Genomic DNA, 14,117 nt, shown 5'->3' with positions numbered 1-14,117 from the left:
GCATCAACATACAGCGCTCCCTGAGTGGTGCAGGCAGTCTTCTCCCTCGTCCCGCTGCCCATTCTCCGCAAGTCGAGATAAGTCTTACAAGGACACCGCTACTCAGGGCAAAGTAAACCCAAATTCAAGTGCTGCATTCAGCATAAGTTTCACAACTGAACTCAGTTCCTGAATTTGAGGGGCAGGAAACACAGGGAACTTGTATATTTGGGGAGATGTGATTCCAGTGAATGCTACCTACTGTGATGAAATACAGAAAAAAAAAAACAAGAAGTTGACAGTGTCAACCTCTGAAGGCAGATGCAAGCCAGCGTGACTTGAGGCACTGGAGGGAAATTTTAGAGTGGTCCTACCCCTGAAGAGAGATCCCAAGGGATAGAGAACAATATAACAGTGAGGACTTCTGTCCTTTGTGTTTAATGTGTGTTGGGGGTGGGGAGGGAGTTAGAGTAATTGCAGAGCTGAGGAAAAAGATGATGGAGACACAACTGCACTGCTCCCCCCAACTCAGCCAAATACAGCTCGCACACACATCATTATCCAACGCAGATTCATCATCGCCCAAGAAGGCAATCTTGAAGTCTGTGCACACAAGTTTCCCATAGATCCCACGCTGACAGGAATCCTCCTGGACATACTTCAGCACTGTACTGGCTTCACAAAGCAGCTGTTCACCTGATGGAAACCAAAACAAGTCCTCATTAGAGTCCTCAGGGAATACACAGTATGCAAACACTAAAGGCTTCCCCAGCTCTATGCACGGTAAAGACAAACACATGATATATGGCAGCCCTTCAGAACTCCACACTTGGCAGCACAGCAGGAGCTGCAAATGCCAGGAACGAAGATGAAGCAGAGTAGAGACCACTGATAAGTAAAACCAAAATGGCTCAGCTACACCTCCACATAGCGCACTTCCCTATCTTCTCACTGTGAATAAGGAACATTTCCAATACGTGGAAATGATCTCAGCGATGCTTGCAAGTGCAGACCTCAGTGTTCCTGTCACTTGGGCCCAAGCAGGCGTTCCACAGAAGTGATCCCCTAAATGAATGAAATGAGCAAGGCTCTAGAATATGGAGCTCCAGCCTGAGTTGTGGTGAGAGTGGACCATCATCTCTCACTCCGGAACTGCCAAGAGAAAGCAGGGTGGTTCCCCAGCCACAGGGCTCATAGGCAGCTTCCTCACACAAGAGGTGCAGCAAGACCACATGCACTCTGGCTCCACAGACAAGGATGGGAGGAAAAGGGAGGTCAGAGGTTTGTCGGAAAAAAATGGTTTCCTCTCTTTCTTAGTTGGAGGCTATTTCCTCTCAGTGTGTCACCTTTCCTGCTCCATCTGAGGTGCCCAGCCTACACGAGCAGCTCTATTTCCTGGAGTTAGAGGGGACTTCTTCTCTTTACAGTAGAGATGAGGATTTCAGGATAAGTAAGCATTCACTGCTCCCTGGAAGCAGAGAAGTTCATGAGGGCTGGACATTTGGATGAGAGCAGGAGATGGGTAGGGAAGAAATAAAAAATCAAGTGCAAATGTTTTGTAACAAAAAAGAAAAAGAATTTTCTTCTCTTTCAACAGACAACTATCTCCCCTCAGAATCCCTCTGGATATTATCTTCAATGTCTTTCAATTTATTTTTGGACTCAAAATTCACTTGGTCTAACTTTTAAAATGAAAATAAAGAAGAGTGTCAGACACTGAGACTATGAAGGGATGCCTCTCATGGTATATGTTTCCATCTCCCAAGGAGTTAATTACTCAGGAAATATGGGAGGTGGCTCAGTCACCAGGGCAGCTTCCAGAGGGACCACAGAGCTTGAAGAAAACAATGAATTGGGGCCTCATTAGGGTTTAAAATAGTTCCAGAAAAAGTGCCTCAACTAGTTCAAGATAGAAGATATGTGAACAAGACTTCCCGTGCTTTCAACTCCTAATGTGAAACAGCTTTTAATAGTGAGTATCTCCCTAAGCCCAAGCAAGCCATGTCAGTCCGTGGCCATGCACTGGCAACTAGAGACACCGGAACGCATTGGCTAATACAACATCCCGTGAGGCTCTGCAAGCTCGACGTGCTGCACCATAGCTATCAGCTCACATGTGCAGAGTCTTGAATCATGGAAGGCAGAAGCTGGAAAAGATCATGCTCTAGTCTGGGAAATGGAGGCTGCACAACTAGAAGAGTCCTCAGGTAATACAGAGAATGGGAGAAGGTAACACTAAAATGAAAGTTAGTTTCAGGATCTATGACCCAAGAAAAGGAAGGACAATGTGGTATATGAATTAAGGTTTAAGTCATTATTGTAAAACAAGCAAACAAACAAAACAAAAAACAAAAAACAAAAAACCCTCTGAAACTTAGAAATATTTTTTTTTAATTCCAGGATCCCAATATATTTACCAAAGGTGGATCAGTCAGTAACTTGTACATATTCATATTCTCTCAACAAACTGGAATAAGATAAAAAAAAGTACCAAAATGAGACCTTTATTGGTTTAGGGAAATATACCTTAAAAAACTGACAAAAAAAGCTACTTGGATTAGAAAAAAGAAAATGGAAGAAGAACTGAATGCACAGCCCCCAGGAGAGCCCGCACGCATTTAAGGGGATACAACCATCAAGTAGTTTCCGTTTCTGAATTCACAAATGATTAAAGCTTAACCTCAGGTACAGAGTCTCTCTTCCATCTCAAAAATAACTAACCAATTCAGACTCTTAGTGATGATGTCAGAATAAAGCCCCTGCAGGCTCAGGGTTAGTAAACCCCAAGGCTGCCTGGCACTTACACGCTCAGATATGTAAGCAGAGACCACAGGTGAGGCCACCCACCAAAGCTTGCCTGGGGAGGCCTAAGCAGCTGCGCTAGTCCAGGGCAGCTACACCTGGGCAGCAGGAAGAGCATGTGAGATGTAGGGCTCTGTGGGGGACCAGGATTTCCTGAGTGAGGACCAGAATACTGGATGCCTCCAGATACAGTGACCTGAAAAAGGCCTAATTTGCTTGTGAAAGAGGTGAATTTCCCAGGTTTATTTTCATCTGCTTGGGTGGAGAGGAAAACAAGAAAAATTCTTGGCAGATGCTGTAATACTCAGACCGGGTATATAGTGATTTAACTAAAGATCTTGATATTTTTGTCCAACTCACGCTGTTATAAGCTTTCTGGATGAAAACAAAGGAGTTTATATATAGCAATACTAGGGATGACATCATATATCACTGGCTTTGAATTGCACATGAGGTCTGAAGCTAACACGACCGTTACCTGGCAACAAGTGAAGAGTTACTTCCTTCTCTGTTACTTCCTTCTCGTTTGCATGAATTTCCTAAAAGAGAAGAACAAATGGTAATATTTTTCTGTTTAAGGACTCAACATGAATAACAAAGTCGTCTTTCAGAATACACACTAAAACATATACCCTCAGGATTTTTTTGACAAGCTACTTTTTAAAAATATATTTTTAGGGACACCTAGGTGGCTCAGTGGTTGAGCATCTGCCTTTGGCTCAGGGTGTGATCCCAGGATCCTGGGATCGAGTCCCACATGGGCTCCTGCGAGAAGCCTGCTTCTCCCTCTGCCCATGTCTCTGCCTCTCTCTGTCTCTCATGAATAAATAAATAAAATCTTTAAAAAATGTATTTTAACTAAAGGAAGACAGAGAATTCCAGAAAATTAGTTCAATGTACTAAATTATTTAGGATTGACAACTATTAGTTGTCCCCAGTGGAGGGACCGGGAGGGGACAACTCCCTTCCTAAAAGAACAAATGTCACAGAAAGTAAGGCAGCTCCAATACAGAGTCAGAAAGGGAATGAGAGACATTCCACAGCATGACTCCTCTCTTCCTCCAGTGAGAATCAAGATAAAAAACAAATAATGATTATGTGTTCTTGAGAGAAAATGGACATATGTAAAGGGCTTGAAGAGAAGAAAAGGAAAATATGAATGCGTCAAGCAAGTCAGTACTGACCCTTCTACTCTGTAACATACCAAGACTCAGGGAAGACAGAGGGCAACACTCCAAATTACCTAAAACCACAAGGCGGTGCAATGGGATACAATCACTTCTAATAAGGAATCAAGGCCAGGTTCTATGTCACTTGTTTCTTTTTTTGGGGGGGGGGGTTAAAAGATTTTATTTACTTATTCATGAGAGACAGAGAGAGGCAGAGACACAGGCAGATGGAGAAGCAGGCTCCATGCAAGAAGCCTGATATGGGACTCGATCTCAGGACCCCGGGATCACGCCCTGTTTATTGGGTATTCAAAGATAATTAGCAGTCCTTAATGAACTAATAGAACAAAGCAAAGGTCGTAAATGGATGTTAACATAACAAAGAGTTTGGTGGGTCTCCTAAGGCAATCCACCACACCATCTATTAAGTAGTTTTGCCAAAATATCTATCCCCAAGTGGCCTGAGTTTCTTTTCTTTTTTTAAAGATTTTGTTATTTGACAGAGAGAGAAAGCCAGAGAGCACAAGCAGGGGGGAAGGCAGAGGGAGAGGGAGAAGCAGGCTCCCTGCTCAGAAGGAAGCCTGATGTGGGGCTCCATCCCAAGACTCTGGGATGATGACCCGAGCCAAAGAAGGCAGATGCTTAACCAACCAAACCACTCAAGTACCCTGTCAGCCTGAGTTTCTATGTCAATCTACTAATTTATAAGAAACACTGGGACAGAAAACCATGTTAAATGACACCATGGAGATGCAACCAGTCAAATCTTAACTGTGGAAAATTTTTACAACACAACCAGCTTTGTTAACAAAATCAGAATGAATGAGTTTTGTTTTTGTTCTTTGGCCTGAGGCTCTGGGTGGTAGGAGTTCCCTGAAGTTGGGAATTCAGGCTGGAATGTGGCATTAAAAGAAACCTGGGCACAGCTGAAGAAGAAGAAGCAGCAGCCTATCTGGAAGAAGCTAGACAGCCTATCTTGAGGATGAAGAAGAAAATCAGAGCTATTTCAGAGAATCCATTTTTTTAAAAGATTTTATTTATTTGAGATAGCGTGAGCACGAGGAGGGGGAGGGGCAGAGGGACAAGCAAACTCCCCAGTGAGTGCAAAGGAGCCCCACATGGGGCTGGAGCCCAGGACCCAGGGATCATGACGTGAGCCAGGGTCAGACATTTAACGGACTGAGCCACCCAGGTGTCCCTCAGAGAACCGATTTTAAGTATGGTGTATTTTAGAGATGTTTAATGTTCACATTCCCAAAAGATGCCAATAAACTAAGTCCTGAAGAGGCAGTGCTTCTTAGATTTGGGGAGTGTCATATCATCCGGGGATCCTGTTACCTCTACGCATAGGCACTTTTCACAAGTGTAAGAAAATCAAAGTGCTAGGGATGCAGCTGGGCCCCTGGTTTTGCAAAAAGCTCCCCAGATGATTCTGATGCATTGCACTAGGTTGTCCATCTTGCATATAGAAATGCTACGAGTGTTTTGGTAATTTACAAATTCTCATGGAGTTTTCATCATCTGTCATTGGCACAGAACTAAATTAAAGCACAATTATTTTTGACAGGTCTGTCATATTTCTCACAGGAAAAAGCAAAACTAGTCATTAAGTTCAATCAGCTGTCAGAAAACTAGTGATCATCTTGACTAGTGCTTGAAATTCAGTTCAAACACTGCAGCCAGGGGCACCTGGGTAGCTCAGTAGTTAAGCGTCTGCTGTCCGCTGGGGTCATGATCCTGGGGTCCTGGGATCAAGCCCCACATCAGGCTCTCTGCCTAGCAGGGAGCCTGCTTCTCCTTCCCCCTCTCTGTGCCACTCCCCCTGCTTGTGCTCTCTGTCAAATAAATAAATAAAATCATTAGAACAGCCAGCTTGGAGAGGACAACGCCACTGTTATGTCTGCAGAAGTAGCCTCTTCTGATGATAAAGAATTTATACTACTTAAAACTACCTACATGAATTTTTGAAATGGTTGGTGGAATTCTCTCTTTGCATTCCATAAAGAAAACAAGCAGGAGGCACTTCTAGGGTTCTGTCCTACTGAAAACTTTCTTTCCCCATACAACTGTTCTCTGCTCCCCTATGTTCCTGGAGTGAACCATGGCCTCCCCATCAAATGTCTGGGAAACAGACAGCAGCCCCTCAAAGAGCTAATTATTTTACGTCCCGAATTAATCTGGCTGAAGGTCTAAAAGAAGTTAATCAAGCTGGCTGCTTAAACTATACCTTTGTAGACCTGGTCACACAGATCTGGTAAAGCAGAGAAAGCTGTTCTGCCGAGAATAAAAACCATGAAAAGGTTATGTGAGATAAAAGCCCCCTCCTCCAGACACACAAACAACCATGGCCTACACTCTCACGGCTTCCCAGGCTTTACTGAGGCCCAACCACATCTTTGGCCCACAGTTCCGTGAATTACACCTGCATCCCTCCAATAAATCCTTGTTTGCCTACATTAGGCATACAGTGGTTTCTGATTGTCACAAGGGAATTGACTTAGGACTATTATGTTCAAAATAGAGAAACTGTAAATGACTAGAATCACATATTCAACATGTCAATGTACAATATAGCCACAGCTATAGGATTACAACCAACATCACAGCTACTACCTCACAAGTAAGACTGGCAGCAAGGAGTCAGATGCCAGAACTAGCATCTACTCCAAGTGTGTAGGTTTTAGAAGGACTGAGAACACATGAGGCCTCCAAACCACAAAGCAACATAGGATTTTGCCATCATTCAGCTGATTAGCCTTGTCATTTCTAAACTAAGTCATATATGTATTTGTATATACATACATATTTTAAGCAGAGGATGCTGGCTTCTAAAGGTAATTGAGGTTTGTTCATGGAAACAAAAGATTTATAAGAACACAAAGGTAATTATTTTTTTTAAAGATTTTATTTATTTTTTCATGTGAGAGAGAGAGAGAGAGAGACAGGTAGAGGGAGAAGCAGGCTCCATGAAGGGAGCCTGATGTGGTACTCGATCCCAGGACTCCAGGATCATGCCATGGGCCAAAGGCAGATGCTAAACCAGTGAGCCACCCAGAGATCCCCAACACAAAGGTAATTTAAATGAATTCCACCAAGTGCTAGGTGAACAGGCACCTGTGGTCCAGGAGGAGAACAGACAACACCAGCACTCTTGTACTACCACAGTACAACATGATGGATGCTATAAATAAGGGTACAGATGTGGAACTCCTGGAGCACAAAAGAGGGGCCTAACTCCCCCAAAAGAGGGAGAAGGGAGACTGTTCAAACAAGTGCTTCTACGCAAGTGGCTCTGAAGGAATGTGCAGTTCAAGGGATGGTCAAGCAGAGAGAGGAGGTGCAAAGACACAGAAGCAAGTAATTTCGTAATAGGTGTGAAAGAGGGCAGGGTGAGTGCTGGGCCTTAGGCCATTTAAGGAGCTTGGGCTTTATTCTGTGGGTAGTGGGGAGCACATGCAGGATTTCAAGCAGGGCAGTGAATTAAGCATATAGATTTTACTATCTCTGATACAGGTCTTCCAGGAAAAAGCACAGGACTAAATAGGAACCTGGGTAGGTTCTAGCCTACAAAGATATCAGAGGGGTCTTGGACAAGTTTCCAGGCCTCAATGTCCCCATCTAAAAGAATGGACTTAAGAGCCATATTGCCTGCCTTTTGAGATAATGCACAAGAGATCCATACAAGGTCAAAATCATGACCGTGAGGTGAGCCTGAGCATTTGTGTCTGGAAAGGAAGCAGGGTCCTTGACAGCTTTCCCTCACTAGAAACAGAAAAGAAAGCTTCCTCCTACAGACCCACTCTCTCCGTTCCAGAACACTGTCACGACAAGCAACTGAATTCTTGGAGGGATGAATATCAATCTACCAGAACATTTCCTGCAGACCTTTTCCCACCCACCATCTTCTTTGCCAAAAGCTTAGTACACATCTTTCACTTTCAAAATATTGACTCCTCTTCTTCCCTAGAATAATGTTAAATACATTTGGATGGTGGCAACAAGTTGCTGACCAATAATTGATCTGATAGATAAGAGAGGAAACACACAAAGCAGCTAAGTCACTCAGAAGCCACATACTTTTTTTTACTATGAAGCATGTAGGAATTTCAGCGCTGGAGGAGGATGACAGAAACACCACCAAGATTCCTTGCAGAGCTCAACTTTCTACTAAAACTGCCACTACTCCTCATACTGCCCTCGGTGCTCACACCACAAAAGTAGAGGTCAGAAAAACAGTAAGTTCACTCTGCCACTGAAAAGCCAGCATCCAAGAAAAATCATCAAATGCATGTGAGTCCCTGCCTCAAATGGCACTAAAGAATTACAACAAGACTATATTCATCCACAACACAGGTTGTATAGCAATCTCATCTACTTTAACCACTGCCAAAAATCATGAAAACAAAAAGGATATGCCCAAGTTTGTGCACAGTGGTCAAAGCCCTCCACAATCTGTCAGGCTCAGTTTTCACTTCAACTGCACACTTTAACTATAATAATAGCCAATATTTATTAAGCTTCTATTATGTGCCAAGTAAGTGCTCTGTCAGTATCTCATTTTTTTTTAAGATTTTTATTTATTTATTCATGAGAGACACAGAGAGAGTGAGAAGCAGAGACACAGGCAGAGGGAGAAGCAGGCTCCATGCAGGGAGCCCGATGGGGAACTCGATCCCGGGTCTCCAGGGTCATGCCCTGGGCTGAAGGCAGATGCTCCACCGCTGAGCCACCCAGGCGTCCCATGTCGGTATCTCATTAATCCGTACGACCACTCTACCACTGGTATTCTCTCCCTTTTAAAGATGAAGAAATTGAGGCTTAAAAAGGTTTGGGAACTTTCCTTTTTAGAGGAAATAAGTCACTAACCAGGGTACAACCCAAGCCCCAACGAGCTCCAGAGCTCACATTCTTCACTGCTAAGTACTAGTTGTCACATATGTGGTCCCTGGTTTCCTACTAGAAAAGGGAAATGGCGGGATCCCTGGGTGGCGCAGCGGTTTGGCGCCTGCCTTTGGCCCAGGGCGCGATCCTGGAGACCCGGGATCGAATCCCACATCGGGCTCCCTGCATGGAGCCTGCTTCTCCCTCTGCCTATGTCTCTGCCTCTCTCTCTCTCTGTGTGACTATCATGAATAAATAAATAAAATCTTTTAAAAAAGAAAAGGGAAATGGCTGTGATATCCACTGCTCGTAGTTTCCTAATAGTCTCCTATTACAGAATTGATTAGGACAAACTAAAATAATTCCCTTAAGAAAACTGCACTTCTAAAGAACTTATTAAACTCAACACCAAAGAAACAAACAATCCAATCATGAAATGGGCAAAAGACATGAACAGAAATCTCACAGAGGAAGACATAGACATGGCCAACATGCATATGAGAAAATGTTCTGCATCACTTGCCATCAGGGAAATACAAATCAAAACTACAATGAGATACCACCTCACACCAGTGAGAATGGGGAAAATTAACAAGGCAGGAAACAACAAATGTTGGAGAGGATGCGGAGAAAAGGGAACCCTCTTACACTGTTGGTGGGAATGTGAACTGGTGCAGCCACTCTGGAAAACTGTATGGAGGTTCCTCAAACAGTTAAAAATATACCTGCCCTACGACCCAGCAATTGCACTGTTGGGGATTTACCCCAAAGATACAAATGCAATGAAACGCCGGGACACCTGCACCCCGATGTTTATAGCAGCAATGGCCACGATAGCCAAACTGTGGAAGGAGCCTCGGTGTCCAACGAAAGATGAATGGATAAAGAAGATGTGGTTTATGTATACAATGGAATATTACTCAGCTATTAGAAATGACAAATACCCACCATTTGCTTCAACGTGGATGGAACTGGAGGGTATTATGCTGAGTGAAGTAAGTCAGTCGGAGAAGGACAAACATTATATGTTCTCATTCATTTGGGGAATATAAATAATAGTGAAAGGGAATATAAGGGAAGGGAGAAGAAATGTGTGGGAAATATCAGAAAGGGAGACAGAACGTAAAGACTGCTAACTCTGGGAAACGAACTAGGGGTGGTAGAAGGGGAGGAGGGCGGGGGGTGGGAGTGAATGGGTGACGGGCACTGGGTGTTATTCTGTATGTTAGTAAATTGAACACCAATAAAAAATAAATTAAAAAAAAAAAAAAAAAAAAAGAAAACTGCACTTCACTGTACGAGGATTTGCCACATACAGGACAAAAGCACGTGAAAGCTAAAGTCAGCTAACACTCCTGAGAATCTGCTGAGAGGCTGAAAAGCAAACTGCTTTTCATTCCATTGGTTCTCAAAAAGTAAATTCTCTAGTTTCTTACCAAGTTCACATCCAAGGTGCTCATCTCAAAACTGTGACAGACGTAGGGCATCTCAGGAAAGGCAGAAAATGGGCCCTGCCAGAAGGCTGCTGACCTTGAAAAGATGGGGGGAGCTGTGGAGGGTGTTCCTACAATGAAGCTCTCATAGGCCAGAAGGCTTACAAATGCCAAAATGCTTCATATCAACCCTTCAGTGTTTATGAGGGCTTTGAGTCAAAAACTAAAGTTTTATTCTCAGTTTAATTTCATCTAGCCAGAAAGGCAAATTCCAAGAGCCAAGTTCCTAAAGGTTCCAAAACAATTTCTTTCAATCGCATTTGGCATCAAAGTGCTACAAAGACACAACGCAGACATTTTATTTCCTTAAAGTTGCTCTACCACTCTCAAATGGACATTTAATACATGTTTTCCCTGCTAAAACAGAAAATGTGAGGGAGGAAAATGTATTTGCATCCCCATATTAGGTGGGAATCTATGTGCATCTTAGGATGAAATTTACCCTTTTTACAGCAGAAAGCTGTATTTTTTTTTTAATTATTTATTTGAGAGAGAGAGAAAGAGCATGAGCATGAGAGAGAGCACCAACAGGAGGGAAGGAGGGTTAGAGGGAGAAGCAGACTGCCCGCTGAGCAGGGAGCCTGATGCTGGACTTGATCCCAGGGCCCTGCGATCATGACCTCAGCCAAGGGCAGACAACATTTAACCCACTGAGCCACCCAAGTGCCCAGAAAGCTGTATTTTTAATACAGCAGAATACTAATAAATTTTGTTTTCCCCCTTGTTTCTCCAAACTTCTCTCAGTGCATGCCCTAACATCAGAAAGACTATAGATCTGGGGCCACAGTTCAAATCCAGCTCTGCTACCTACATGACCTTGGGTGTGTCATTTCATCTGAGTTTTGATTTGCTTCTATGTACACGGAAACAATACTACCTAATAAGAGGCTTTAAGTAAAATGTATGCAAATGCCTGGCACACAGTTCAGTAAATGGGAGTTATCACTGTTGGACATGACAGTATCTGTTTCTTGATTTCTTTCATTTCCCCTCCTTTCCTCTGATGAGTAGAGTTCAAAAATACTACGTAAGAGTTACAATTATTCCAGATTCTGTCACACAAGTTAAAATAATTTCTACTTCTCTCTCAGTCCTGTTTCCCACAATAAAGTAAATTTAATCTATTCTCATTTCTTTTCTGCAGATCAGAAACTCCCAGTTAGCAACACCCAAGTTGGCCCTAATTCTGTAAGACAGAGTATAGAGGAATACCTGAAGCAAAGGAAAAAGAAATGGCATTTTTCTATTAATAGGATTTGTGTTCTAAAAGCCCACAATGACTTAGATATGGTCATTTTGTGTCTCGTCTTCTGCAATACAAAATACTCTAAAAAAAAAAAAAAAAAAACACACAAAATACTCTGAACCCACTACAAGACCCAGAGAGTAAACTAAAGGCTCCCTTAAGAGAACACCACATCCGAGGAAGGGACTGCTTGGGTATACCGTACAAAAAGTAAAGCTTTCTTGACTGATTCTACTGAAAGTTGGTAGCACACCGAGAATAAACCTATATAAGCACTTAAGCGGTGGAATTTAAGGAGCCACACTGTAGGCAAACATCACTACTAGTATCTAACCCTTCTCTGCTTAATACTTCAAAATAATTATAAATATACATTATCCAATTCTTTTTTTTTAAGATTTTATTTATTTATTCATAAGAGACACAGAGAGAAAGAGAGGCAGAGACACAGGCAGAGGGAGAAGCAGGTTCCATGCAGGGAGCCTGATGTGGGACTCGATCCCAGGTCTCCAGGATCACACCCTGGGCTGAAGGCAGGTGCTAAACCGCTGAGCCACCTGGGCTACCCACATTATCCAATTCTTACAAATCGTAAAAAAATAAGTACCGTGAGGTGCCATCAAATACTCCTTCCTAAATCAAAACAGACACCAGTCCTAAGAACAGAAATAGCCTAAAGGACACCAATAAATCAGTGTATACAAAGAGAATCATTAAAAAGAAAAAAAAAAATCCCTCAAGGGGAACCTGGCTGACTCAATCAGAAGAGCATGCAACTTTTGATCTCAGGGTTGTGAGTTCTAACCCCACATTGGGTATAAAGATTACTTAAAATATAAACTTTGAAAAAAAACCCTCCCTTCAAAAAAATTGAATTTTTTTTTTTTTTTTTTTTACTTTGGGAAGCTATCTGTTTGGGTGGTGGGGAGGAGTCAGGAAAGAGAATGGAGTCCCACTGGCTATGTAGTATTGCTCCTTCACTTCTGTATTTCACAATAGTGTTCTGAACTGCACAGAAAAAAAAAAAAAAGGGATCCCTGGGTGGCGCAGAGGTTTAGCGCCTGCCTTTGGCCCAGGGCGCGATCCTGGAGTCCTGGGATCGAATCCCACATCGGGCTCCCGGTGCATGGAGCCTGCTTCTCCCTCTGCCTGTGTCTCTGCCTCTCTCTCTCTCTCTCTCTGTGTGTGTGACTATCATAAATAAATAAAATTAAAAAAAAAAAAAAACCTGACAAACATGGAGATAATATCTCAATGCATCTGAGTAAGAGAAAAGAGTTATAACATCCGTTGCTTGTTGATTCTGGGCTAAGAAACACAGTCGAATGGAAGAGAGGGGAAGCAGTTCCCAACAAGCATACAGGAGCACCCACATCTGGGTGTGCTGAGTCTGGACATGGACAGACAACCCTAAAGTGGGTTACAAGACACGATGAAATTCCCACACATACATCCTACTCCTGATCATGCTGCATTCTGAGTGTGGATAAGCTGTTGTCTTCATGGGAAAATTTGTTGGATGAGTGATTAAAGGCTGTCCAACTTGATCTTTACAATCAGGCAAGTAAATACAATCTCTTCCCTATCAACACTATGAATTACTAAATCATGACTCAGGGGTCACTTGTGGACTGCAGAAATCACAAATGTCCACTCTGTAAATGCCAAAGGGGGTACTTATAAGGACCAGCCCTTACTGAGGTTGAGAGGTGAATAAATATATGATAAATATATGTATTTTTTAGGTGGGAAGAGAGACAGAGGGAGTAGGAGAGAGAGAATCATAGGAAGTCTCCATGCACAGGGCTCAATCTCACAACCCGGAGATCATGACCCAAGTCGAAACCAACAGTCCAAACACTTAACTGACTGAGCCACCCAAGTGCCCCATGATAAATATTTGAGTTGTTTATGCCAGGCATTGTTTAAAGCGTTTGATACTTATTAACTCATTTAATCCTTATAGCAAGCCTTTGAAGTGGGGTTATTATACACACTGTTATCTCCATTTTGCAGACGAGGACACGGAACTAGTACATGTGGAGGTGCAAGTCCAACACGGTAGCTGGCTCAGTCTGTGTCCTTAGAGGATGCCATACTGCCATTCACGTGGAACGATGGAAAAACACGACAAAATGATCGGTGAATGTATCTGCTAGACCCACCTGAAACCAAGTCCAACCAAGAATCATAGAAAGTGCCTATAGAAACCTCAAAGAGTATTGTAGACATGCAAAAGAAGGCCAAAGGGGAAAAACCGAAAACCACCTCCTCCACAGGAGTAAAGGCCGGCTGCGTGGGGAAGAACCTTGGGGCTTCTTCAACACCAGCTGAGTCACCTCTTGTGACTTACTTCTCTGGGTCCACAAAGGCAGAAGTCTCTGATTTGTCACCCCAACAAACCCTCAAGGGTTCAATGGGAATTCTCTGCTTCACAACACTCTAGAAAAGGCTCCAACCACAATTAACACTGCTACGTACTGCCTGGACAATCCCGTGCTTCCCTTCAGGAGCATGTAGCCTAGAAGCCAACCTAAGAGTCTCCCT

General features: G+C 43.1%; 1 protein-coding gene across 2 annotated transcripts in view; it reads right to left on the bottom strand.

The window, feature by feature from the left end:
- Positions 1-14,117, bottom strand: part of MTMR12 (myotubularin related protein 12) — a 74,555-nt gene that overhangs the window by 39,578 nt on the left and 20,860 nt on the right. For both annotated transcript variants that reach the window (XM_025436277.3, XM_025436278.3), the window contains exons 2-3: positions 3,260-3,320; positions 533-675 (exon numbers count right to left, since the gene is read on the bottom strand). In XM_025436277.3, coding sequence (XP_025292062.1) covers positions 533-675; positions 3,260-3,320 — 204 coding nt within the window. The remainder of the gene's footprint in view (positions 1-532; positions 676-3,259; positions 3,321-14,117) is intronic.

This window comes from Canis lupus, chromosome 4 (genome assembly GCF_003254725.2).
Source record: "Canis lupus dingo isolate Sandy chromosome 4, ASM325472v2, whole genome shotgun sequence".
Taxonomy (NCBI): domain Eukaryota; kingdom Metazoa; phylum Chordata; class Mammalia; order Carnivora; family Canidae; genus Canis; species Canis lupus.
The sequence above is the reverse complement of the archived record's forward strand: the minus strand, read 5'-3'. Positions and strand labels throughout refer to the sequence as shown.